Source organism: Helobdella robusta, assembly GCF_000326865.2.
Source record: "Helobdella robusta unplaced genomic scaffold HELROscaffold_48, whole genome shotgun sequence".
NCBI classification, from domain to species: Eukaryota; Metazoa; Annelida; class Clitellata; order Rhynchobdellida; family Glossiphoniidae; genus Helobdella; species Helobdella robusta.
The window spans coordinates 700382-728128 of NW_008705215.1; the positions used below are offsets into that span (position 1 = coordinate 700382).

At 30.9% G+C, this 27747-nt stretch overlaps 3 protein-coding genes across 3 annotated transcripts in view; 2 read left to right on the plus strand and 1 right to left on the minus strand.

Moving 5' to 3' along the window:
- Positions 1-2488: 2488 nt before the first annotated feature.
- Positions 2489-4350, plus strand: HELRODRAFT_178501 (hypothetical protein; the record flags this gene model as incomplete). The annotated part of the gene is made up of 4 exons (XM_009026591.1): positions 2489-2545; positions 3297-3505; positions 3627-3702; positions 3988-4350. The coding sequence occupies 4 exons, from the start codon at positions 2489-2491 to the stop codon at positions 4348-4350; spliced, it is 705 nt and encodes a 234-aa protein (XP_009024839.1).
- Positions 4351-7523: 3173 nt separating this feature from the next.
- Positions 7524-10213, plus strand: HELRODRAFT_178502 (hypothetical protein; the record flags this gene model as incomplete). Its single annotated transcript, XM_009026592.1, has 6 exons — positions 7524-7538; positions 7711-7893; positions 8714-8798; positions 8951-9063; positions 9608-9737; positions 9807-10213. The coding sequence occupies 6 exons, from the start codon at positions 7524-7526 to the stop codon at positions 10211-10213; spliced, it is 933 nt and encodes a 310-aa protein (XP_009024840.1).
- A 2610-nt stretch (positions 10214-12823) lies between these two features.
- The window catches only part of HELRODRAFT_85912 (hypothetical protein), a gene marked incomplete at both ends in the record, with an annotated part of 15476 nt that continues 552 nt past the window's right edge, over positions 12824-27747 (minus strand). The window contains 17 exons of the mRNA XM_009026532.1: positions 12824-12986; positions 14673-14869; positions 14985-15069; positions 15248-15321; positions 15470-15617; positions 15751-15806; positions 16067-16183; positions 18075-18174; positions 18256-18434; positions 19054-19188; positions 19474-19608; positions 21473-21586; positions 21984-22138; positions 23624-23722; positions 23908-24031; positions 26926-27088; positions 27622-27747. The exon at positions 27622-27747 is cut by the window's right edge and continues 55 nt beyond it. Coding sequence (XP_009024780.1) covers positions 12824-12986; positions 14673-14869; positions 14985-15069; positions 15248-15321; positions 15470-15617; positions 15751-15806; positions 16067-16183; positions 18075-18174; positions 18256-18434; positions 19054-19188; positions 19474-19608; positions 21473-21586; positions 21984-22138; positions 23624-23722; positions 23908-24031; positions 26926-27088; positions 27622-27747 — 2170 coding nt within the window. The remainder of the gene's footprint in view (positions 12987-14672; positions 14870-14984; positions 15070-15247; positions 15322-15469; positions 15618-15750; positions 15807-16066; positions 16184-18074; positions 18175-18255; positions 18435-19053; positions 19189-19473; positions 19609-21472; positions 21587-21983; positions 22139-23623; positions 23723-23907; positions 24032-26925; positions 27089-27621) is intronic.

Consider the following 27747-nt stretch of genomic DNA (forward strand, 5'->3'; position numbering starts at 1 on the left):
TTTTTAATGACTAATGATAATTAAATTTTGTTTATTAATAGTGATAATATTTAAAAAATTGAAATATTCAATAATGAAATGGTAAATTGTTATAGCAATATTTGTAATGGCTGCTTAAACATTTTAGGAGTTTATTATTAAGAAGATGTGTTTGGAGCACATCCATGATGTTGGTACATCTGTATTTGCACTATATGCAAATAACCGACGCCCTGTAGGAGCTGCTTTGGAGCAGGCTAAAAATATGTTGGATGCCAGTGCAAACTCAACACTTGTAACAAATTTCCTACATCAATCAAACTTTCCTGTAGCAAGAAAAGATGTATATAATTAGAAACAAAAAACGAGGTATTCATTATATATTTTAACATGAATTCCATTGCATTTGAGATTATATTTCATAATGGCAGGTTCACTGAAACCCCAGAAGAGGAGCTGATAGCCGCGCTTGGGTAGCCTGGTGCTATAAGTTGACAAAATCTTAGAAATCTTAGTTGACGAAAATAGGCCATGGTTTTATCGACAGTATTGATATAACAATCATGGGTCTTAAAGTAATTGCTTCGTCTTAACACACGAACAATGTACCTGTATGCATTACTGTGTAAATATGTGTGCTTGTCTGTGTGTGTTACTATATGACTCCATCATCAAATCGTTATATTTTAATATATCAACGGTAACGAGAAAGTTAACAAATCGCCAAAAATCCATTTATGTGTCCATTTCAAAAATACTTGTATATTCTGATAGACATTTTCATCTTCTAAAATATCATATAAAACTAAACAATCTCCCGTTTCGTGCACATCCCCAAATATTGAATTAAACGCGTCACCCATACATTTCTAAATTCGCGTCACCGGTAACGAGAAAGTTAAAATAACGCCAAAAATCCATTTATGTGTGCATTTTAAATAATAGTTCTCATGTTTATAACACTTTTTAAAAATGATGATATTAGAATATCATTAAAAATTACAAATAGAAAAAAATGAAGCGCTTCGGTTAAAAAATTTACAAATTGCAAAAAAATAAAACGCTTCGGTTGGTCATGAATATTAATGAAGGGCGGAGTCAAATTTAAAAGTCTTTAACATTATTCTATGTAAACAACATAAGCGTGGAGTGCTAAGAGTTTACCACAAAATTAATTTTTAATAACATTAAACAAAGATATATTAGTTAAAACTGTTCAGCCAATTTGACATGATTGGTTCCGCCTGTTAGATATGCTTCACCGTAGCCGAAACCGTCGCGAACATTACCTTCGTATCTCGGAGTCAGAATCGTTTTACTAGAATTTTACAAAATCTACATTTACGTTTTTATATATTAAGTTATTATCCGGAATTAAAAATTTTAAATATGAAGAGTTTACATATTAAAAATTTTTAAGTTTCTACACCAGCAACTAACCGCTAACGGCATCCTTCTTTGGTTTTTTCACTTTTGGAAACACGGTACGACAGGGATGTACTCGCCACTACTTTACACGCCATCACCAAGGGTAATAACATTACTTAGCAGGAGTTTGAAACAACAGGCCCTGTAATATGGGAAACAATAACGTTAGAAATACGAAACATTGATACCTTGCACCTTTTTAAAAACAAACTAAAGAAATACCTAATCAAAAAAGGTTCCTTGTTTATTTGTCTTGTAATAACTTGATTTTTGTTCTTTAATTATTTGCGATTGCTAATTGATTCTGTTATCTATATGTTTAAATTTGTTGCTCAATCTATGTATACAACTATGACAGATGGTGGCCTGGTTCACATAAATTTAATTTCTTTTTAGGTTTCGAATCATTTTCATTTTTTGGATTAATTGAAATAAAATTGAATTGAATTACTTTCAGTATGAAAGATGATTGCACATTGCTAAACATATTTAGGTAATACTTATTTATTACCTAAAAAACACGATCTTAAAAAAATTTTCACAACTAAATAAAATATATTTTTAATTAATCATATTAAATAATCTATAATTTTAAACTCTATCAGAATTCCGGAGTTGGAGTCGGATGAAGAAGTCAGACTTCAAAAAAATCTCCAACCAACTCCGAGTCGATTTCGACATTTTGATTTCATGATATATTTTAAAAGAATAATGTCATTTTTGAAAGGATTTTAGATTTCTAGATGTTTTTTTTTGTTTTGTATATCTTGTGTTAAAAATATAAAAAAAACTGAATGAACTTACTTATTTGTTGAGAAGACGTGTGAGAGTTCAACCGAGTATCGGGCCTATGTCAGTGCGCATAATATTTGCGTGAATGGAAATCTAACCTGGCAACCGTCAATACCAAGGATATATTGAAAGATTTTGCCAAATCTCTGTGATTAAAATTCCGTAGCTACTTATAATCAAACGGCAACGATGAGTTCCAATGTTTGTGGAGCGAGTCACATGGCAGTTGTATAAAAATTAATAACTTGCTTCCCGTTTCGGAAGACATGAAACCGCGCTCAACATGTTTATGCCTGAGACTGTTGTTGTAGGAAGAACCAGATTCGAATGCGAAAGGAATTTGAATGTTGGTTGACGGGGGTGCAATTGAAGAGTTGATGGGTCTTTGCAGCAGCTGCTGCTGATGTTGATGTCGTTTGTGACGACGATCATAATGTTTATGATAATGATGAGCATGAGAAAGGTGGTGATGGTGGTGGTGGTGAAAAATGTCAGTCTGTCACATGCAACATGTGTGTAATGCATGAATCTATGCATATATTCAAATTCATATGAGTTGTATGTGTTTGTTGAAACCTTAAAAAAATATTTGAAAGAAATTTAAAAAACTGCATATGTATCCAAAAGATCTAAAATGATTTTTTCTAAAATGATGACCTTTGCAGATTGAAGATTATGAACAAAATGCAAAATGTGTCGTTAACAGTCCAACATCCAGTATAAACTAACCTTCACCCCCGTATGCACGTATTTAAGTATTCAGATGACCAAACCCACCTTCGTACTCCAACCATGTTCAAAACGCCGTTGGAAGATCTTTTAGTGATGCATTCATCGACATGGACTTATACATTCTTACAATGAATTTATTATTAATTTTCCTGCAAATGTAGAAAGCTGAACCAGCAAGTTGTACGCAATAATTGTTTTATAAGTTCTCTTAAGAGAAACATTTTCATTTATCACAAGAAACCTACGGAGCCGTTGATTTTCTCTCCTCCCTGCCACAAACGGTCACAAAATTTTAGACCACCCCCATATAATTCAAGTTAAAACCAACTACATTCTGTATGTTGAATTTAAATAAACACGAACAGGACTCCATAAAAAATATTAAAATCAAAGATGCAAATTTATTTGACGCGTATGTTCATCTTTGTACGAAAAAAAACCAAAATGTTTTTGATTCAAAAAATTTGTCATCCATCAATCACGATGGAATTGAAAAAGTGTGGACGGGATGTCACGCAAGTCCCCACCCCCTCGCCACAAAGTGCCACAAATTTCCTGACCCTCTTTCTCGTAGGTGTGTGCGTGAGTGCGTGTGTACTTGTATGTAAGTGTGTGTGTGCGTGTGTGTGCGCGCGGGAGAGAAACATAATGAGATATTAAAATTTTTTAAATATTAATATGATAAATCTGATGAGGCATATATGCAAATGTCCTCTGTTTCAGGTTATGAAATGTTACACATCTGCCATTCGAGAGCTCACCGACGTCCAGGTTTTCTTAAGTAACTGTTTATTTAATTTTAATTCAAATTATTATGTAATTTTCAACCATAAAAAACAAAATTTTCTAATAAATTAATAAGATTGATTTTCAGATCATTTAACAAAACATGTAATGAATGACGGTGTTTAAATATTTGAAATATCCGTTCTTAGCAGCAATAATAACTTTTTTATGAATAGGTATTTCTAAATATATAATTTTATTTTATTTATATTGTTTTACAAAAAAAATTTTAACAATTAATTTTTCAGGTCAAAAAATAAACGGCAACAGCAGAAACAACGTACACTTACAAACTTCAACAAGATATTATTTCCAAAGAGTGAATCCCCTTTCTTTGCCTTTCATTTCACCTTTCTCATCATCTTCGTCATCCTAACTTCAAACTCCGCCGATTCTCTACCTGTCGATGAAACTGCACCAGATAGCCGAGATGGGCATAAGCTCACTGTTAGTGACGAAAGTGAACTTCAGATTAACGAGATATTTCTACTTGAAAATTGGCTAGAAAGAGGAAAAAGACGTACAATGGAAGATAAAAAACGTAGAGAGGAAGATAAGAGACGTAGAGAGGAAGATGAAAAACGTAAAGAGGAAAATAAACAACTATGGTCGATATTTGGACATCAATATTGAATATTAAGTGGTTATTATGATAGTCTAATTAATACAAGACATCGAAACTATGATGAATATTATACATAATAATTATACACAATACGCTAATAATATTCCTACTTTTAAACTATTATTTTGGATTGGTTGTTATTTTTTCTGTGAAGGTATAAATTGTTTATGCATCATTTCTGTTGAGTTTTGTTTATTTTTCTAAGTTCATTCTTTTTCATTGGAAAGGTTTGTTTTCAAATATCGCACATTTTTGAGAGTTCAGAGTTCTTCTCTGAACTGCGAGCTTTTCAACGACACATAGAGACTGGTGGATAGTGATGTTCTGATTTCTCATCATGAACTTGAATAATAATTTTATTTTTGATAAATTGAAGCATTTAAGAAAATTCTAGTAAGGAAAAGTGAAAAGGCAGATTTTCGAAAGATTAATGCCAACAATTTGGTAAAATTTATACAATTCTGCATATATATACATCAATAAATAAATAAATATATATATACATATATATAGATACATAAATATCTATATCTATAAATTTATCACAATATTATACACACACAAAGTATGTAAGAGTTGCATAATAAAGAAGACTATACATACAAACTTAACATACTAATACAAAGCTCGTTGTACAGAAATAATTCTCGAAATAAGGCATATAGGTTTTTATATATCTGCTATAATCATTTTTTTGATTTTGCCGACGTTTTATGAAAACATTGAAAACTGGTAAAAAAAAGTTTCCCTAAATGAGAAAATATTTTAAACATTATTTAGCTGTGATCACTAAAAATAATTGAAACAATGAAAATAATATTTAAAATATAACGTGATAAAAATTTGATATTGGCGCGATGGTGTAACAGTAAGTGCTTGGCAATGCTCTTGCAGGGACCTGGTTCAATTGCAAAGAAATCCAGCTCATCACATGGAATGTGTGTGTTGCGTTTTTTCACGTGTATTTACATGCAATGTGTGTTTGATGTTAATGCTTCTGACAGAAAATTTTGGTTTATTGATGTCAATTTGGACTGCTTCTGCTTTTTAGAAAAAAACTGTAAAAAATAAGTTTTAACAAAACATATTGCAAGAAGGGCAACAGTTTTAGCAGCATTACTTAACATAATGTAAACCTGTCTGCCTACTATTTGAAATCCCGTAAACCTATCTACCAATGAGATCCTTAGGCAGATTAAAGTCATCACTTTTTTATGTTCTGGAAGATGACATCTTCATTATCATTTAAATATTTAACTGCTACACCATTTACAATATTAGACATTAACAACGTTATTTTATACATCAATAGCCAACTTAAACTAGGCAATACAATTCAGTCGAAATCTGAGAAACGTTATCAAACTTGGAAGCACCGACAACATTCTTATCATTTTTATGCAGCCCACCCGCGGAGGCCTTGTTCGCCAAAAAGGTCGTTTGAAAACAACAGCAGTAAATTTGTATATGATATCCTATCAAATCATTAACAACTAATAGCTAGCTAACAATAATTGTCAGAAATTGTTAAATTATCAATACGATGCTCACATATTTTTGTTTTCATGTAAACTAGGCGACAACCAACTGAATGCCTGCTAGCGACAAATGTCAATGGGATGTGCCATGTCTCAATGAAAACAATTTTAATATTTTTGTTTCTCACAGTTATTATCGAAAAATTACGATTGTTTTCTGCTTTATAATCTGTTTTACAATTAAAAAACGTTCAATTAAACCTTCTATAAATCTTACTTAGAACTAAGAAGACTTAAGTTATCAGAGATTAGGAATCTTTCTTGTTGGAAGGTCACCATGCGTCCGTTCATGCTGATGGTCACAACTGACAGACCACCTTGTAACGTCCAGCTGTCCATCATTCGCATGACGTTGACAAAGTTTGTTCCTACAGTCTACAATTTGTTATGATGGTTTAATTTATTTTTGTAACATGCTAACGTTGGATTTGAACAAGTCTTCAAAGTCTGCATTGAACACAATCATAAGCTTTATTTGAAAAAGTCAGAAAATAAAAACATTTGCAAACGTTTCACAGAAGAATTCAGAATTCGTTTGTAAACCGAGTTACATGCACATAAGTAAAAAAACCAGTGAAGATACCAAATTTGTAACCTGCTGAGTGAACGATTCCCACAAATCGAATTTGTCAATATAACCATATTGGTGATTTGTTAGGCAGTTGTTCAATGCTTTTTTAATGTTTTCAGGTCTCACTACATCTTTCAACATGTGGGCAACAGACGTGATCTAAAATGAGATTCAATCAAATCATAGTTGCAGTTCTAACTGAACAAAAAATGCCTTTCAAACTGTTACATTTTTACTAAAACTTAATGTTTTATAATTTGAACATGTTTAAACGTGTTTAACGGCATACAGACCTGGGTATCTAGACAAATTTCATATAGATAATCTGATAGTTGGAATAGTTTGATCTTGCAGAAAGTTAAGTTTCACCACAGCCTGAAATAATTGAATCACAAAAAATAATCCGCAAATAAAATTTTATGCTTTTGTAATGTGAAAAGTTTTTTATTTTTTTTTAGTTAAAAACTTTTCCAAACTTTGATAAGTGCGTGTTCGGTGTGATCTAGTCAGAATCAAAATTCGTTTAAAATTATTTGAAAAGTCAGAAATTTGCATACATTGAAATTTTTCCATCCCAATAAAATAAATTTTCAAATCTTTAATAATAATGGTGAAATAATAAAGTTAGCAGTTTTTTTTTCATTTTGTTACTTCTACATTTTTGTACTTTAAAAATCAAAATGATATAAACAAATGGAACAGCGGCTCAATGCTTTTGCTTAAATGCAAACAAAACGAGCAATTAGCATCATTGATCATGCTTACATTAGTGGCATTAATCAAGCCAAAAAAGGTAACGATGCTTTAAAAGCCCTTTGATTAAACCAACAATCATTCAGTTGATACTCTGAGCCGATCTCCGTTCCCACTGTTTATATTCTATGGCTTTTTATGCTACTTGATTTTTTAATGTTTCATCTAAATACAAAATTCATGTCTGAAGAAATTAGAGAAAGTTCTTATCGACTGGAACGTAGTAGCCCGTCGTCTCAGGCTAACTCATGTTTAACACATGCTGCATTAAACCAATCAAATTTTGAAAAAATCTTCTTTGTTAATCAGGATGATGAAGATGGCATTGCAAAAGGTAAGAGTGAGATTTATAAAATTATCCACAGATGAAATTTTACAGTTGTGACAATAATAAAATGTAGATTTATAAATTTGTAACATAGAATAGGAATATTAAAAAGAATTGTAAGGCACTAGTATTAAATAATAACATTGTCGCTGCTTTGATGATATTTTTACCATCGCAGAAGGAAAATCCTTGCCATCATCAACCAGTTGTGGTGAAACAAAAAGAATTTTTTCAAGAAATTAAAAGTCACAAAAATATGGAAACAACATACACCGTTGCCGAAGCTGTTGGAGTTTATGTGAAAGCAGAGTTAATAAAGTCCTTTGATGACATATCAATTATTGGGTTTGTGATCTTTGTGGTTGTTTTTACAATATTTTATTTAAATCAAAATTAGTTCTAATAAAACTCAAATTCATTCTTAATGTGTTCTAAAACTTGAAACCAATCAAAAAGTCATCTACAAAGTTTTAGTTTTAAAATATTAGTATTACGGTGAACATTTTTAAACATGAAGTATTTATAATCTTTCATTATTTTCAGTCTCATTGCACTAACTCAAGTAGATATTTGGCGAGTCATTAGATGTTTGAGAAAATAAAAATGTAGGCATCATCCGTTTATACTTTCATGAAATGTTTCAACTATTCAACAGCGTGAATATTGGAAGCTGGAATAAATATGTTATTTTTTTTAGTTTTAACCTTTGATACTGATCTATGTATGATGTTGACACCTTGAAATGAGTGAATTAAAATGATAATAACCAGGGCTGCTAAGGCTACTCGTGAAAAGGATCGCTGCTATTGCTACTGATACTACAATGAAATGTAACGCCACTACCGCTTTTGCAGCTTAAATGAAAAAGAGGCGACAAAAAGTAATGGGTGCGAGCTTATGTTATAATCATAATTATTATCCGATACAGAACAACCAAACTTCATCACAACACATTTTTCTTTATTCAATTTAACATCATTCTGCAAACACCACTCATTCAAATCATTCAATCCCTTCTGCAATACCACACTATCCCTATCTGAGTTCATAATTTGCACCATCTGCATACATATACATCACAACTCCATATTTATTTCATTAACTGAAATAATATAAGTTTAGTTATAATCATCAATTCATGAAAACATTTATTTTTAAAAATATTAGTAAATTCAACGTAGATGTACTGGAATGCCAGCAAATTCCCAATAGAGGGCATTGACACTGTGTTCACAAGTGTAGGGCAAAGTCTTGCATTTAATTCAAGTTCGATGAATTGCTTCGATATTTTTAATTTTTTTGTTTAACTTTTAAATTTATTTCATATCGCAAAACGACTAATTTGATATTTGTATCTCAGTTGATCTATGCAAAAAACCTACTCAGTTATTGTTTAAAAATTAATTTTCCAACTTCAGAAAATGTTAGCCTGTTACTAAATGGACCTGGAGCTACAATGGGTTTTCAAATAGTTTTACACGCAAACCAATCTGACTTTTTCATTCTAAAAGATTATTCGTCCGGATACAAAGTAAAGATAATTTTTTTAAATAATAGACTTAGCATCGGATGCATGTGAGACTAAACTAGACTAGAGACTAGACTCTGTGATGAATGTTTCTATGAAGTTGTTTTTGTAATTTGTCTATTGCCTACCACATAACTGAAAATTAAAAAAAACGCTGTTTTTTCATGTAAAAAATTAATAAATATGGGTTGAATTGCTTGAAGGAAATCAAAATAACCTCGAAGCACTCGCCACAGCAAATATATGGCTATGATACTCCATGTTTAAGTTCATTTTTTGTACTGTTTTCAAGTGATAATATCTTTAGTTTACGCAAAATTAATATTACAGACTGTGAACTGAATTTCATGTTTTGATTCACGACCAAAATGAGCCGCTTCTAATGCAGCAACGTAGTCTCAGAGTGAACTTTGGGGAAGAAGCCGATATTGCTGTATCTGTTACTAATGTTGAAAAAACTTTTTTCAGTATCGTTCTTTTTTAAAGTTTCAAATTACTACAAACTCCTTTAATAAATTTTAGTCTTTTGACGTCATTCACCACACAGATGACTCGTTTGAAACATCCGCACGGAGACTGCATCGATCAATTAAACTACCAGCAAGTCAAATGCGAGCAAGCGTGTCTAGCCAGGACAATCATCGACAACTGCAACTGCAGACCCATCTACATAGAAGGTTGTTTAATGATGAACCTATTTGTATCATTGTTATAGTTGCTTATATTCACAACCATGCTGTTTTCAGAGCTCGTCAATGACATAAAAAAAAATTACAGAGATGGAAAATTTGGCGACGTTCATTGTTTCTTTTGTCCTCCAATGTGCAATGAAATTTACTACCATGCCTCAGTCACAGAATCGAAACTTTCCAATATTAGCAAAATATGGTTGAAAAAACATTCGCAGCATCCCTTATTTACAAACGATTTCTTAAATTTAAAAGTGTTTTCCAGTAGCATGCATTTCACAAAGTTTACAGATATAGCTACTTATTCTGAGATAGCGCTCTTGATTGACATTGGTGGAGCTTTGGGACTTCTTTTAGGTTCGGCTTTTTTAACTGTTATCGAAGTGCTGGAATTATTGTGGAATTTATTTCTTTATGTTTCTTACAAAACAAAATTTAAAATGCGGAAATCAAATTCGAACTAAATTTTGATAACCTTCAAAGGAACATATTAATAAATATTGTCAGCTAATTTCAATAACCAATTCCACTTGTATTCTCAAGACAAAGTGTACAAAATGAAACTAGATAATTCTTATTTTTCATTAAATCAAACTTAAGACGTTGGACATTTAGGAAAAAATTATGTGCTAAAAAAGAATAGTTTGATGTGAAATATGAAGTTTAAATTGTGCATTAGGTTGTTTGCTAACGATTTCCACAAAACAGTTTCTCAAAAATTTTCAGTCCAATGATTTTGTGTTTTTTTAACAGATGAAAAAACCACACTTGATAAATATTTATTGATTTTGATTAGAATCATAGATTGCTATAAAATAATTGTTTCTTAACAGCTGGTGTTTTTTTGTTTACGTGACGCGGACTTTTTATAATATTGAAAAGAGACTTTAATAAAAAATATATTATCGATATAAGATGATTGTTTACTGCACTCTCCAAAATGAAAAATATTATTTGCGAATGTATTTCAAAATGTACGGTTTTATATCATAAAGTAACAAATCAACAAACAAAACCGTTTGAATTGATGAATTTTTTATTACACAAATTTATCAACAAAACATATTAAAGTTTGGAAATTTTAAATTTGAAGTCTTTAAAAAAACAAATTATATCAATGTTTCTGTAGATGGCAAGGAGTATTCTGTGTTATTAGTGAATAAAAATTGTTTTAAAAATTATTTTTTCTTTAATTTTGTTTATTATGTCATTGATAGCAGTATTAATAGTGTAAATGGCGAAACTCTAAAAAGTAGCAAAAATGACTCTCAATCCACCTTACCATCTATCCATCATTTACTGATCCTCGAGCCATTGGACAAGTTCTTCTTCCAACTTGTTCTTCCACTTCATGTTTATCTGGAAAAAGTCCAAAACTTCCATTTTGTGTCGTGTATCAGCCTTACTCATGTTCTCGTCCAAGAAAATTTTTAGCTGTGTTGGTTATATTAAAAATTTGAGGGTTTTAAATTTTCTTAAACGTTAAAACCAATCGCATCGCCATTAGGATTATTTCGGATTAAGAGGCGTAGGCAATGGATTGCAAAGGATGGGATTGAAACCTCACACATAGAACAATCTTTCTAGGATTAAGACTAAAATGATTAAAGTTCTTTCATAAATTTGAGAACATTTAGACTGAAAACAATTTAAGCCTCTCCCACAGCAACTAAATTATGACAAATTTTGCATAAAACCTCTGGTTCTTAATAGCAAAACTTGATAAAAATTGAGTGTTGAGCAAAAAAGATGTCAAGTTTTTTAAACGGATTTAAACACCTCTGATCGGGTTTGACTTTTTCAGATACAAATCCGAATGGAGCCGTAGCTCTATTTGTCGACTGGTGTATACGAGCATCTACATGGTTAGATACGATTATACACATAAAAAAGAAATACATAAATATATCAAAACATAGGAGCCTTATTCCAGTTCAGCCATTCTAGTTGTAATATTCGAACAAACTATTCATAATTTGTATTTCTTTTGAGAATCAATTTGTTTTTCACTTACTCCAGCGTATTCTTTCTCGGTGGAATTTGCGACTGTGGCATGTTTTAATATGTGTTCCAGCTTATTTGAATCATAGGAGAGCCTGGCAGTTTTAGTACAAATTATTTTAACGTTTAAGTGGATGTACTTAATAAACAAGTTACACACTGAAAAGAAATAACATAATGATAATTAAGGGCGCCTGCTTCTGCAAGGAAGTTCAAAATTCGAACAATCCCAGTCTATCATAAAAGAAGTGCACGCCAGGTTGAATTTGCGAGTATCTATTTATATGTTGTGTGTATTACCGATACATTGCTGTATATTTGACATATGCTAATTAAATGCACTATAATGATAAAGTTCCAAACATGAATGCAAATAATAAATTAAAAGTTTTTATTAAGATAGAATATTAATACTTTTATTCAGCTTATGCAAGATTGCAATGTGCCAAATAGTTTCAATTGCAAATGAATAATCAACCGTCAACTCATTCGCAAAAGTTAAAATGGATAACAAAAAATGAAAATTATGAGGAAGATTTTTTTTCTGGATAAATCTTTTAACGTATATGAAATTATCCGATAATAATTTGCAGATTAGTTTTTCTGAGAAATTGTTTTTTATGAAACTTGTCAAAATATTTCGAACATGAAAATAATTTCATAAATAACAATGTTATAATGAGCGCTGCTTAAATCTTTGTGGCTTCAATTAAAATTGCTCATTATTTTTTAAATTATATATATTCATTAAGAACGTGTAACTTATTTTTGGATCGGTTGTTATCCAAGTTAACCTACTTGAACGCTAGAAACTGGGTGCCAAAATAAAATCAAAACGTTGATTATGACAATTAAATAATGATTAATAAATAATTTTAATTCAATAAAAAAGTTTTAATTTAATCTTAAAGTTATCATCATCAATTGAATTAACATCACAAATTGCAGCTGGTGCTGGTTTCTCACTTTTGACAAGAGCTAAATTGATGAATACTGAGGTTTTATAAAAATATTTTCAAAGATACAATGTCGAGACTAAAAGAGAAAATACAGAATATTTAATAATAAAATGTTTAGAAAAATAATAAAAAATACCTTTCGTGAATTTGAGTCCAATTTTTGGTAATCAATTTCCACAGCGATTCTTGATGAATAGAATTCAGAATAATATTTATCAACACGATGTAACATTCCCAATTCTGTACCAGGCTTTTGTTCAGCGCCAAATCTATCAACCTAAATAACGTTTTTAACTTTGAATAGAAAAAAGCTATTAATTTAGAGATAAAATGGTTTGAGTATTCAAAATACACTTGAAAAATGCTCAATTTGAAAATTTATCACGTTGAATTTTTGAATGAAAAATATGAAACTTGTATTTTTACATGGCAGGGATAGATTAACATTCTTGTTGAACCTAATTTGACGTTTCTATTTTTTTTTAATGGTGTAAAACTTGGAATTTCAATTTTAATTCCAAACTTATAATATGCAGACCGGAGACCGTGGACCATAAAAGAAATAAAAGATATCGAAAGAGTCCAGAAGAGGGCTACAATAATGGTAAAGAATTGTTCCAATTTAAAGTATGCAGAAAGACTGAAACATCTCGATCTGCCCACATTGACATACCGTAGAAATAGAGGAGATATGATTCTACTTTTTAATATGTTGAAGAGTGAATCCGATGCTTGTCATCCTTTCATTGAAAAGGTGAATGATAACAGAACAAGAGGCCATAAATTAAAGCTCAAAGTTAAAACATTAAATAAAAATCTAAGAAAGTATTATTTTACAAATCGAGTCGTTAGATTGTGGAATGACCTTCCTGAAGAGGTAGTGTGCTGTTGTAACATTGCAGAATTTAAGAAGAATGTGGACAATCATTGGTTTAACATCCCTTGGAAATTTGAATGTGATTGTTATAAATGGTAAACAGTAAATGTTGTTGGACGTTATATGTTTGTTTAATTTATTATTGAACAGTTGCAGAATGATTGTCATTAACTTCATTATTTTGTTTGTGGTTATTTATTATAATTAACAAAATACTGTTTTTTTCAATTTATATTATGATACCGTTATATCACTGAAGTTTTCTTTTATTTATTTATTTAATTATGTATCTATTTGTTACACTTCATATTACGATTGGGTCTATACATATTGCATGTATGAGGTGATGGGGTGTACACATATGTATCTGTGATGTTTTGTTTAATTATAGAATTTCTATTTAGGTATATTTATTTACTATTTAATTAATTTTATGTGTAAGTATGTGTGATGAATTTGTGTACAGACGATAATGTGTATGAGCAAATGAGTGTTTGGATGTATGTGTGAACTAAATATATGTATATTGTCAGGTTAATATATAGTTATTGACATTTATTGGTTATTGCTATACTTTGTGTGACATTTTTAATGAACATGAAAGTATTTAAATGTGTTTACGGTGTGTATAGACGTCTGGGTAGGTGTGCTTGATTAAGATTATTCATTATCAGTAATGTTTTAGTATATGCATGCAAGTATTATACAAGTGTGTGTGGATGTGGTTTGTGTGTGATAGTATGTGTGTGTAACGTACATCTTTATTTTATTTAGAAGTATGTAAGTGAGTGTGTGTGTGTTTATTTCTGTTTTTTGAAAAGTCATCATATATAATGATATTATAAAAACATTTTATTTCATTTAGATATGGGCATATGTTCTTCGCGCCCATTATTTCTTTATGCTTATGTTATATTTAATGGTGTAAAGTAACTTTTACTAATAATAATTTTAAATTTCTTCATCATATTAAAATCTATTAAATAATTCAAAGTATTTTTATGCGAATAATTTTGTTGTTGAGGGAATTGGGGAAAGAATGGTCTCTAGCCTTTTTAAAAATAAAAACTGCTGCGAAAGACTTACTTTTCAATGTTCGACAGGTTTTTGCTGAGCGTAAGAGATTTTAACAGAGATTTTATTCTCGATGCGTCGTCAGCCAGGGCCAGATTCATCACATAGTTCCATTCCTTTTCACCTCCGTATCTTACCGCATAGCTGTAAACAATGTCTCTTTGATTAGGACTCAATCTTTGAAGAAATAAATAAAAAGTTGACAACTGCTATATAACAGTCACACACAAATAATCATAATGTTTCCATCTTATCAATATACGTTTCAATTTTTCAAAACATCAGAACTTGATAGGTTGCTGACTTCGATGAACCGTTGACGACTTGTTTGAACGATTCCTGCACCCAGTCTACGTACTCAGGAAAGCCCATGTGAGCGGCAAGTGTCATCAGTTGTGGTCTTATCAACCTGGCAATTTTTACAGACATTTATTTTAAATAATTTTGTCAACAAAATATAATAAAGCATAAAAGGTTTGAATATATTTAATAAACTAAAAATAAAAAAGTTGAAAATTAAAAAGTTAAATTAAAACTAAAATACCAAAATTCTTTTACGAAAATGAAAAATTTCTTAAAACTCCCACTTTGCTTCATAATCTCCTTCCTCTTTAAATCCAAGATTTTTCAAAACTGGTGTCATCAACTTTTTCATAAAATTCTAAATTTAACAGTTTCATATTATCAACCACATAATAATGTTTAATTTTCTTTTTGCTTAATTTTTAAAATAAATTTTTCTTAATTTTTACTGTTGGTTCACTTATACTCTGTAATGAGTTTGTTTAAAAATATCCAATAATTATCACCGTATATAAATGATATTTAGGATGTGTTGAGAACTTCTGGATAGTATACCAAATGTTACCCATCATCATCCTCCATGGATGACAGTTCAATTCCTTCTCCAAGTACAATGAAAGATTAAAAGCGGTATTCAAGTTCACAAGGTTCGTGCTAAAATGTGAACAAAAAAAACTTTCGAAATAAATAAAACAACAGGATTGATTATGTTGATGAAACTCAACAAAATTAAATTTCAATTTTCTAAACATTAAAAAAAGTTTGTTAAATTCGAATAATTTCTTACCTTAAAAGCGCAAATACATCATTTATCAAACTGCCTCGATCCAACACGTCGAAGACCTTTTATTAGAAATTTTAAAACATATTAGTAGGGATGTTTTTGATATAAATTTAACATTTAAAATTTTTCAGCTAATCATTGGTATAAACCATAAACGATTTCATTTAAATAAAGGTACAGCTAGTTTCGTTCATTGAAAAATCTGCAGATACGTGTAATTGGTTACGCTAATGATTATTAAAATTTAATATTTTATTTACATTGAACAATTGAGTGAAATATTGACTATTGAATTTGTACACAAAAAAAAAATTTATACATTGTGATTGGTTTTAAGCTGCTTTATGATTTCCGACCATCCATTTGCATCGTAGTTAACTCTGTAAAAACCTGGGTTTTTGTAAATATTATAATTATCGGTATTATTATTGGAGTGCTTGTAAGCGCCCTTTACAAAAATGTCAGTGGCGCCAACGATTATTGCAGTACATTGCGTAGTACTTTACTAAAGCAATGCAATGAAGGGAGTGAAAGAGACATTAGTGCGGGTAAGCTCGGTCAAAAAGATGGTGTTTCATATTTAAAAAAAATTTAATCACAGACAAGGCAGGATCACGAAGTTCTCTAGGCAAGTTTGTGTCAGGTACAAACATTAAACATTGTCAGAGCGCAATATTTGACTCATCAGTAGCATTGTTCTAGCAATGACTCTGTCAGTAAGATATATAGGGGCAAATTTCTTAATACATTTAAAAACCGTTAAACATATCTTGAAAATAACTCTTTCATAAACCGGAAGCCAATGAAGAGCAAAAATAATTTGGCTTAACGTGATCGTATTTTGGGCCACCTGAAACCAACCTTGCAGCCCAATTTTGAACCGACTGCAGTCTAGACATATTTACACCTAACAGGCCGAAATATAGACTATTGCAATAGTCTATTTTTGAGTCGATAAAGGAATGAAAAAAATATTGAAGAGTATGCTTGCTCAAAGATCGTTTTATGCGGTGAGCATACTCAATTGTTCAGAGTACTTTTTTGAAACTGTCCCAGTATAAACGTTAAAAGACATGTTATTATCAAAAACAAGTCCCAGGTTGCGTGCAGATGAGCAAAATTCAATATCAGAGCCACCAAGCTTGATAGACTTAATGTTCATTTTTCCAGTTGCTGCCTGGTTGCTAACCGGTTAAAAAATGAGATTTTGACTGATTCAATTTAAGCCTATTCGCCATCATCCACTCAATAATTTCCGAGAGGCATAATCTGAGTCTACAGACAAGATCATCAAAACGACAAACGGGGTCCGCATATCGCATTGCGAACCAAAACAATCTTTTCCTTGAAAAATTAAGAAATGTCTGAAGCATTAAATTCAACTCCAAAAAGATCAACACGATCTTTTTTAAGTAGTTTGTTAATATTAGAACAAAAGTCTAGGTCGATTGTTGCACGAAGCAACGAGATTTTTGCAATAATCACTTTTTAAAACCGAATTAGATTACTCTTTTCAACAAGAGCATTCCATGAAACCTGTTTATTTTTGTCAACATGGTCGGCTTTATATATACATTTTACATCTTGGATGATTATGAAGAATTAAATAAAATTAGTAGCTGCTGAATTTTGCGAAAAAAATTAGATGATTTGTGAAATAGGAAGATGGAGCAAGTTTTGCAAAAAAAGCCGAGAAGCTCGGATGAAAGTTTTTAATGAAAAATTAAGAGAGTTAATACAAATATGTGGAAACAACGTTGGCGGATTTGGAGCAGAAAGCTTAAGTACAGGAAAAAATAAAAAATTGGAAAACCATATTTCCTACACACAATTGTCACATTATCCACAAAGGCTAAATTTATTATTTAGTCTACGTTTTTTTTACAAATTATTCGAATTCGGCTGATAGATTTTTAAATGATTATTTGAATATTCAAACAAACTATGAGCTATCGTTTTCGGCTCAATACTATTATCAATTTTTCTCAGAGAATGGTTACTTCGTAGCTGTTTGAAAACTATAGAAAATAATGCTTATTTATAAAGTTTAGCACAATTTACAATTACATTTACTCGATATCGGTTAGCAGTATCAAAAGTATCAACTCACCATTCATTTTGTAGTTCGCTTTGAGCCAAGCAACATTTTCTTTTAAATCAAATTGAACTGGAAATCAAATAAATTTTAAAGCTTAAATGTTGAATGCAAAAAAAATCTGAATAAGTAAATAAGTATCTAAAAATATTGCTGATACAAATCACTGCAAAAAATAACACAAAAGCAAACTATTCCTAAATAAAATAAAAAACAGAGCTAATGGGCAAACAATGTGAAAAAACAAACTTGTCTTTTCTTTCATGAAAACATTCGAATGGTTGTGTGGATTTGTGTCGGTAACATAGGTAAGAGGAATAATCCACGTGTAACTTTGAAAAAATATTCACAGAATTATCATCATTTTTTTCAAGTTGTTTCAGTAACAATTTTTAAAAAAGAGAATTGCAAACTTGAATTTAGGACGTTTTATTTCAAAGTCGCCCAATTTTGAGTGATCGACGATAACAAATCTCTCCTGGTGGCATGTCACTTGCCGACCATTCCTGATTATGCTGACCACTGGAAAACCCATCTGCAAAGTCCAAGTGTCCATCATTTCTTTCACGTTGATGTTCTCCATGCTATCCAACTGTGTGCACCATTTTTCGTTTATCAATTTGCCATTTGAAATTATTAATTTGTTAAATTGCGTAATACCTGCTGATTTCATGTACACATGATTTCTTTCACGTGTGGTGCCATTGTCTAGTGGTTAAGGTGTTTAGCTTAGTGCCAGCTAATACAGTAACCAGGTTACTGTATTAGCCGGCACTAATTACTGTATTACGGTTACTGTATTCTTATTTGAATAGAATCCCGACAATCACATGCATTGTGTGTGATGAAAGGAATCATGTGGATTTAAATATATTTTGTTTTTATGGCAGATGATACGTTTGAGATTTGCCAAATAAACATGTAAATAAATATATTAATTAATTATTTATTTATTTATTTATTTAATTAATACATTAACATGGTTTTGTTCAATCAGCAAAAAAAAACCAAAATTTTTCGAAAATATAAAAAACATGGCAAATACACGTTTGTCACTAAAACTGCAAAAATGATGTCCAAAAGTGAAAAAGTGGAAGCCTGCATGAGTGGAGACTTTTATGTTGGTTAATTCATCTACGCTGTTCATTGAAGTTATTTTGTCACCAACGTTTGAGTATTAAAACTCACCAACAACAACTCATGGCAAATACCTGCTGATTGAATGAGTCCCACAAATCGTTTTTGTTAGCACAGTCGAACTGATGCTTGTTCATGTAGTTCTTCACAGCGGTGTTAAACAAATGTGAACCAAATGCAGTTTTTAACATTTGTATTAAGGAAGCACTCTGAAAAGGGTAAATAAATTTATTTATTTCCAGCTGTTATATTAAATCTTCTGTTAAATTTTTTTAAAATTGTTGTTTAATTTATTATGCTAATTTGATGATAGCATATTTCTAACAACGAATAATCTTTTGAAAAGATTTTCTTGTTTAACACCAAGCAGGCGAATTTTTATTTTATCCTTAAATGGAACTTCCTAACATTTATAGATCGACTATACGCCGAAAATGAACATTTGATAAGAAATCAAAATAGACAGCAAACATCTACATTCATAAACCGAAAACCTTCAAATAGGTTAAGTCGTTATAATGTTCCATAATATTTTTGGTATCATCCATTGAAATGATTATGGGAGTTGACGAATCCACGGCATCGGTTGTCAAACCATGCATTGCAACATCATACGCAAAGTCCTCCATCTAACAGATGAAAAAACATGTAAAAAAAATTTCAGATTTATTTCCTATTTTATGGAATGGGATATTTATTGTTGACATGAATTTTTAGAACATTTCTAGTTACGCTGTTTTTAGTGTGTTCTCGCAGATACATATGTTCAGCTCGGTTTTCTATTCAATAAAACCTTAACTGCATGTTGAACTTTTGAAAATTAAAAAAAATTAATTTTCCAAAACGCATTAGAAAACATTTTAGACATTTAAACATTTTCTATTTTTTTCCAAGCAAATATCACAAAATAAATGTAAAAATTTTGAGACGCCTTCATAGTTGTGGATTTAAATTGTTACCAGAAAACTAACGCCTTTCGTAACGTTGTTGTGTAATACTCGTTCTCTGTTGCTAATTTTTAGTTTAATATTTTATTACGATGTACTTTGAGTTGAACATTTAGAGCCTAAAAAACATTTTTTAATAATTCTCAATAGTTTTACATGATTCTTTCGGCTTAACTGATTAAGTTTTTTTTCTTTCATTATAGTCAACATATTGTGAGTAAACTAAAATTTGATTAATTCATGTCGGTTCAACAAAAATATTTTTCTCTTCTTTCTTGTGCCTTATCCTTTTAAGACATTGGCGACCATCGATCTACATAAAACCAGATCTTTAACACTTTGTAGTAGTTGAAATGTGGTGATATTCCACAAGTGACACAAGGGCTTCACGAATGGTATTTGTTGTTGACCGCGATCTCTTCTCCCTGCTATCTTTCCACTCGTTGTTAGATTTTTCATTTTTTCCTCCCGCATGATTTGACCAAAAAACTTTAACTGCCTCCGCCAGATTATGGATTGTGCCTAATACCTTTCTTTATTTTGACAAAACACGCCATCAAAGTTTTGGTGTATTCGATAAAACATATAGACAAGTCTTTTTTTCATTTCAATCTCTCGTTCACTGATCATTTGGAACATAAAGATAGCGTTTCTTGTGCCACAAACCTCTACAAAAACACATTAGACATTTGAAATTTTTAATCTGATTTTGCTTCGTGCTTTCATCATCAGAATTTTCAAGAAAAGCTTTGTAACATGACTCATCAAGCTGATTGTTTGATTTAGTTCACATTCCATTGCATTAGGTTTTTTAGGCTATGCAATAAATATTGACTTAGATAGATATTCAGAAAGTTCTCGCTGTTATAAAATAAATCTCATTCAAAATTTCTGTAACATTTTCAATGTCAAAGTTATCAAGGCATTTAATTTTTTTAATAACAATCTCATCTGGACCTGGCGTTTTATTAGATTTCATTTTGGAAAGAGCGCCTCGAACTTCATATCTAAGTATCTTTGGTCCTTCTACGTCTTTCTTAATAGGAGGCTTTTTACCACGGATATCATTTAAAAGATCGTTAATGTATTCAGTCCATATATCAAATACTTTTACATTCTCTAAGATTATTTTACCAGATTTAGCTTTTATGCATCCAGAAAGATACAAACCCTTTCCCAACGATTTCGCACTTGTCATTTAACTATTTCTTTTTTGGCTCAAGGTACTTTTTTTGAGCGTTTTGTTCAGCTTTTTGTAACTATCAGGATTGCAAACTTTTTTTTCCATCAGAGATACATGTCATCTGTTATCCATGTATGACATCTTCTTCGTTTTTTCACATGTATAACTTCCCTTGCTGATTCTGTGAGGGCATCTCTAAATATTTCATATTTAAATTTATTTACGTCTTCCGTCGATAACTGAAAACCGGACTTTACCGTTATACTTATACAAAAATACTAGGCAAAACTATAAATATTATTCCACAATGTTTTTCATGTATTTATGTAATTAAAAGTTAGAGCTTAATTTTTATTGACTAACGATAGGCCAATCTGGGAAAACATGCTTGACTCCGAAATATTGAGCAAATGTAGCAAATCCTTCTTTCAACCACAAATCACCCCACCAATCCATGGTCACCAAATTGCCAAACCACTAAAATAAATGTAGCGTCAAAATGATTAGAATTAAAAACTTGTTGTGAGCTCATATAATTTGTTTGCAATCAAATTATGAAAAATTTTAAAACGATAAATGGTTCCAAAAATTTGGTTGCCTAATTGATTTAACTGAGAATAATTTAATAAAATTGGACATACTATTATTTTATAACAAAACTTATTAAATTATGTTTTATGGGTCAAAAATTTTAATTTTCACCGATTCTGGTATTTGTGATTATTATCATACCATAATGAAAATATTAATTTTAATTTCTCATTATAAAAATTTGTAAACAAAACGAGACATCGGTAAACTTCACAACAACACCAAATAACTTGACAAAATCTTTCTTAAAATAGAAAAAATGTTATCGTAACGTCCATCTCACCTGATGAGCCACTTCGTGCGCTATCACCATAACGACATCGATCTTGTCTGACTCCGATCCTTCCACCGCATTGAAAAGCAAATAGCTTTCATGATATATTATGTTACCCCAGTTTTCCATACTCCCGTAATGGAAGTTAACGACAGGCACGTTATCTGCGAACGTACAATACTTGATGAGAGAAAAATAATGTCACAGAGTAACGTTGTATCATGCTTTGATATTGTTATAACCGCCGGACTGATAATTGCGCTTTATTAGTATCTTAATCAATTAAAAAGTTAGCAGTAACAAAGACGTGAAAACGTTTGATATGCAGTGGGACTACTAGCAATAACAATTTGCCTGCTTTTCTTTTCTAACATCGATAACAGGGATTTACAGGTTAACGATGTCCACAAGATTGATGTTAATGCTGACGCGAATATCTATTCCGGACACGAATTGGTGACAGATGATGTTACACGTTTTGAAAAAATCTTTCCTGCATGCTTTTGGAATGAAAACTTGATCTTCGTCTACCTGGATGATGACATCAACGACGGCTACATTACTGATGAGGATGAGATTTTCATAGCTGCATCACTGATCGACAGGAAAGATGTCAACGACGTATTTTACTACATGCATCAAAGATACCCGTCTTGTCATTCTATACGACGTCTGCCTATGACTAGAAGAAATGAAACAACGGAAACGTGGCGTGACCCAAAAATAAATAACGCAAGTCTTAAAAGCAAAACCTGATCTGGTTGCACAACCTACGGCGCAGAAAAAGTAAATGCCCGGCGAAACTCTTACGGAATTGGAAAGATCGGTACAAGGTTACTAAAAGGATAAATGACGTGATATACAGGACCTATGATCGTGGAAGAAAATGACAAAGATGAAGGTTGTACATTTAAATAGATTATCCCCTATTCAGCAGAGTAAATAAATAACGCCCATGTTAGGGACTAACTGGCTAAGGTGAGGGTAATGTTATAACCGCCGGAATGATCAGATTGCGCTATAATATTATCTTAATTATTGTGATCATGGCTATATTTGTAATCTTTAGATTGAGGATCGTAAAATGATAATTGTAATTTTTTGATCGTAAAAATCTACCGTTCAAGCTATTAGATCCTTCATACATGCAGAAACCAACCAGGTTTCTAGGAGGTTTGATGCGAAGTTTTAAATGTGATTTATGTAGTTACTTGGATTAGTATGATGTTTCTATTACTGTTGGTATTCAAATAAACGTTCAACAAAGATTGCGATTGAAGCAGTTGTATTCATCTATCAAAAAACTTGAACCTACGGAATAACGAGCACTTGACGATTTTTGGAAGCTACAACATTGATGTAGGAAATATAGAGATCTTTAAAGTTATAACATCGGTGTTAGTAGTTACGAACCTCAAGGATTACAACAATATATAAAGATTAAAATACACAATTATTTTTTGATTCATTATAATCGGCTCACCACACACACATAGCCTTTGTCAAACTTGCTTAGATCTGCTTCTCCATAGCGTGATATGCAAAAACTAATGTTGATCAAATTATAAAAACCAAAAGCAAAGAAATTAATCTATTGAATTTTTGCTTATTCTTCAAATGATTTATGTGAGTAATCTATTTAAACCAACCAAGTTTCTTCAGAGGATATTTGACCTCGTAGAGAGTTTCAAAATATTCCAACAAATCCACTACTGTGTTAAGGGCTAAGTCGACCTCCTGAATTCTTTCTGACGGAGCGTAAACGGAGCGTATTTTACGTTTTAAAAATTTTCAAATATTGTTAAAATTGACACTAATTGGCCTGGAGAAATTTACTATGTAAAACATTATATTGTTGGATTAAACGTTTTGTATTTTGATTAACAAAAGATTGTACATGCTCATATGTTACAATGAAACCAATGCATTCAACTAACTATAACTCCATTGTTTATCTTGGATTTCGACTTGTAGTCACAAACGACGAATGCAACTAAGTAAGTACTCATTTTGACAGTCGTTTCAAAAACGTCCATCGTTTCGTTGGAAGAATAATACTTTTCTTCAACCTGTTAACAATGAATATTCTTCAAATTTTTTTTAAATCTTTCCAAATTTATTAAAGTAAATTTGAAACAAAATAACACAAATGTTTAAATTTTGAAAATTTTGCAAAAAAAAATTGGTGTGGTTGAAGCTAATGTTCCCTACTAATATTTTCATACAACGTTACGACACTGGTAATTATCAAAATCTTCCTTTTTTAACTTTTTTCAACCTGTATTTCATAACTTCAAGGTCAACCCAAGAGAGATATTACTACTTTCACATGATTTTTCGCATGTTTAAGTTTTTTAACTTTAACATTATTTTTTGTAAAGCAAAGTACATTTTAAAAATAATGTATCAATAATATAATGCAATTCATTCCTGCCTACACTTACAGTGATTAATATGATTCACGGTTTCAGACTTAGTGGTTAAAGCGGATAGTTCTGCGTTAAATTGATCTGTTTCGATATTTGAGCTTTTTTGCCTCTCATTCTACAAATCATTTGTCTATCATTTTTCAAATATTTTTTTTGTTTGTATTTTTTGTATGCAAGACCGTGCTCAGAAGTGTGAAAGTTGCTTTCAGTTTGGCGCAGTCTGTGTTTAATTCGACAATTGATTTTTTCCACAGAAAGCATATTTTATTCTGCTTCTTGAGTTTAATGAAATCTATTTTGTTTGTTTTTAGAAGTTGAAACGTTAGAAAGAACATTTACACGTGTATGTAAAAAATTTAAAACACTGAATTGTTATTTTGAAACAATTTCCTCAAAATAAATAACTATGATATTAAAAACAAATGTTGACTCAAATCGATAAACATTTCAACTTTAAATTTATAAATCTTCGAAATCGAATAAAATAGAGTAAAAAAAATTCTTGAATTTCTGAGCTCATTATATCAAAGGGTAATTTATGTTATGTTCGTCATTGGTATTCAAACATGAGGCGATACACATGGCTGAAACGGTTTTATTTTCGGATGAAATGAAATGCTGATCGATGAATATAAATAGTGCAATTATCTCTAATCATATATGTATAATAACATGTAGTGTTATATCAGCGTAATAACATAGAGTATAACATATAATAACAGTGAAATAACATAGAGTATAATAGCAGTGTTTTCATAGGTTTGAACATTCACAGCCTGTCAACCAGCAAAACTACTTGTTTCATATCTTCCCTTGTAAGACTAGACTTTTCCAACTAAGTGCATGTGTGAATGGTTTTAAAATTTGGGACGGCATTTTTCCTGCTAGCATTAAAATGGTCACTTAGTTGAAGTTATTTAAAAAGTCATTAACACAATTTATTTTTCAAACCTCCATGACAACATAATTTATTGTCTGTTAATCAATTGCCTATGTGAGACGAAAAAACTTGAATAATGTATAACTTCAGTGTAGTAATTCTCAATAATTTTGGGTTTTAACAGTTTGAAAATAATTTACTTTAATAGTATACGTTAATTCACAACATTTTAAACCTCTATTTAAATTCAATAAAAATGGCTGTTTTTTTAAATTTTTTTGCGCGTCACTCGCCTGTGTTTTCATCGATAACAACAATAGCAGTGGCAATACTAGCTACAACGATTTCCATGCAACACGAAACACTCACTAATGGATGAACTTTTGATGATGATTTGGATATGACGTCAGTAAAGATGATTTAAATGTTAACTCGAGTATGCATTCAGGACCAAAATTAGGGGTAGACAATGGTTCAAGTTTTGAGATAAACTTCCAAGTCGCACTCAGAATGAAAGCTTGTTTTTTGTCTATCTGGATGATGACATTAATGAAGGCTTAATTGTTTTGTATCACTGCATCACTGGTCAACGACGAAACATACAACAAGCATCAAAGATACTCGTTTGGTCATTATACAACTCGTAAACATAGTCGAATGATAGAACTTGCTTTAAGTGCAGACAAAATCAAGACAGGACAACAACGTCTGCCTATGGCTAGAAAAACCGCAACAACGAATACGAGCCGTGACCAGAAAAAAAATTACGCAGTATTCAAGAGCAAAGATCTGGTCTGGTTGTTTAACCTACCGCGCAGAAAAAGGCATTGCCCGGCGAAACTCTCAAGGAATTGGAAGAATCAGTACACAAGATTATCGGCAAAATTCTCAAGGAATTTGAAAAGTCGGTACAAGATCACTAAAAAGTCTAATGACGTGATCATTGTTTTCCTTGCTATACTTGAAATATTTGGAAAAATTGTAAAACTATCTATGCTTAAAATTGGATATAAATATGTCCTACGGAGTGAGGTTAAGAAGTTGGGTTTACAAGTCAGGTTACAAGCAGAGAAAGCTAAGTAGTAAATGTGATTTATGTAGTTACTTGGATTAGTTAATTGTTTTTATTACAGTTGATATTCAAATAAACGTTCAACAAAGTTTGCGCTTAAAGCAAGAAATCTTGAACTTTCGGAATAACGAACATTTGACGATTGTTGGAAGCTACAACACTGATGTTGAAAATATAGAGATTGTTGAAGTTATTACATCGGTGTTAGTAGTTACGAAGTCAAAGATTTACAACAGTAGAAACTTCAATATAGTAATTTTCAATAATTTTGGGTTTTAACAGCTTGAAAATAATTAACTTTAATAGTATTTGTTAATTCACTGTATTTTAAACATTTATTTAAATTCAATGAAAATGGTTGTTTTTGGTAATTTTTTTATTAACGTCATTATTTCTTGTGAGAAAGGCTTCAGATTTTATCCTTTCAATCAAATCATAAAAATAATCATATGATCATAATTATTAATTCTATTGTTAGAGTAAATAAAAGGTCATGAAGTATTGTTTTCAAAAATTTTTAAACAACAACCACAAAAAACATTATTTTCATAACAGAATAACATTATTTACATTCAGAACTGCATCACACCAAACCTTCTCCGTGTTGAATAACGAGATGTAATTATTTGGACGGATGATGCTGAACTTGAATCGAGCTCTCATGTTTGGCTCGTCAAAGCATGGGAAAGCTGATCTGGCTTGTATCGATTCAAACTGTGTGGCAGCCATGAATCTGGTTTTGACATGAACTATATTGTTCACCAGCAATAATAAAAATGAATATTTCATGATTGAATTTGTTCATTGTTGAGTTGATAGGTCGAATTTTTATAAAGTTTTAAAAATATACAAGCAGAGCAATTGATTGTAATTTCAAAGAGGATTACTAACGTTCAAAATCGAACATTTATTATTTAATGTTTCAATATACTGAATAAATAATAATGTTATAACTAACAAATTTATAGTTTGGTTTAGTGATTGAAATTTTTTTTTAATTTTTAAGAAGCGATTAGATTCCGCATTTCAATAAACTTTGTTAGCATACAGTCAAAGAGATGGACAACTGAACATAGTCTTCCATTTGATATATCAAAATACAAAGAATTATTTCTATTATTAATCAAAACTTTTGCGTTTTGAAATATTCGTCTAACCGTCTGCATTGCGAGTTGGATCACATGCAATTTTGATAAATTTCAAATCAGAATTTGCAGCAATTGAAAAGGTTAATATACAAAATAATTAAATATCTTAATAACCTACCTTTCTACACCATTTTTCGTTTTGTAAGAATCAAAGAAAAAGCCGTTACAATCATCTCTGAGAGCTGCATGGAAGGACACGTTGATGAGCAGTCTGGAACCTTTCAACAGGAGGGAAGTCAGTTCA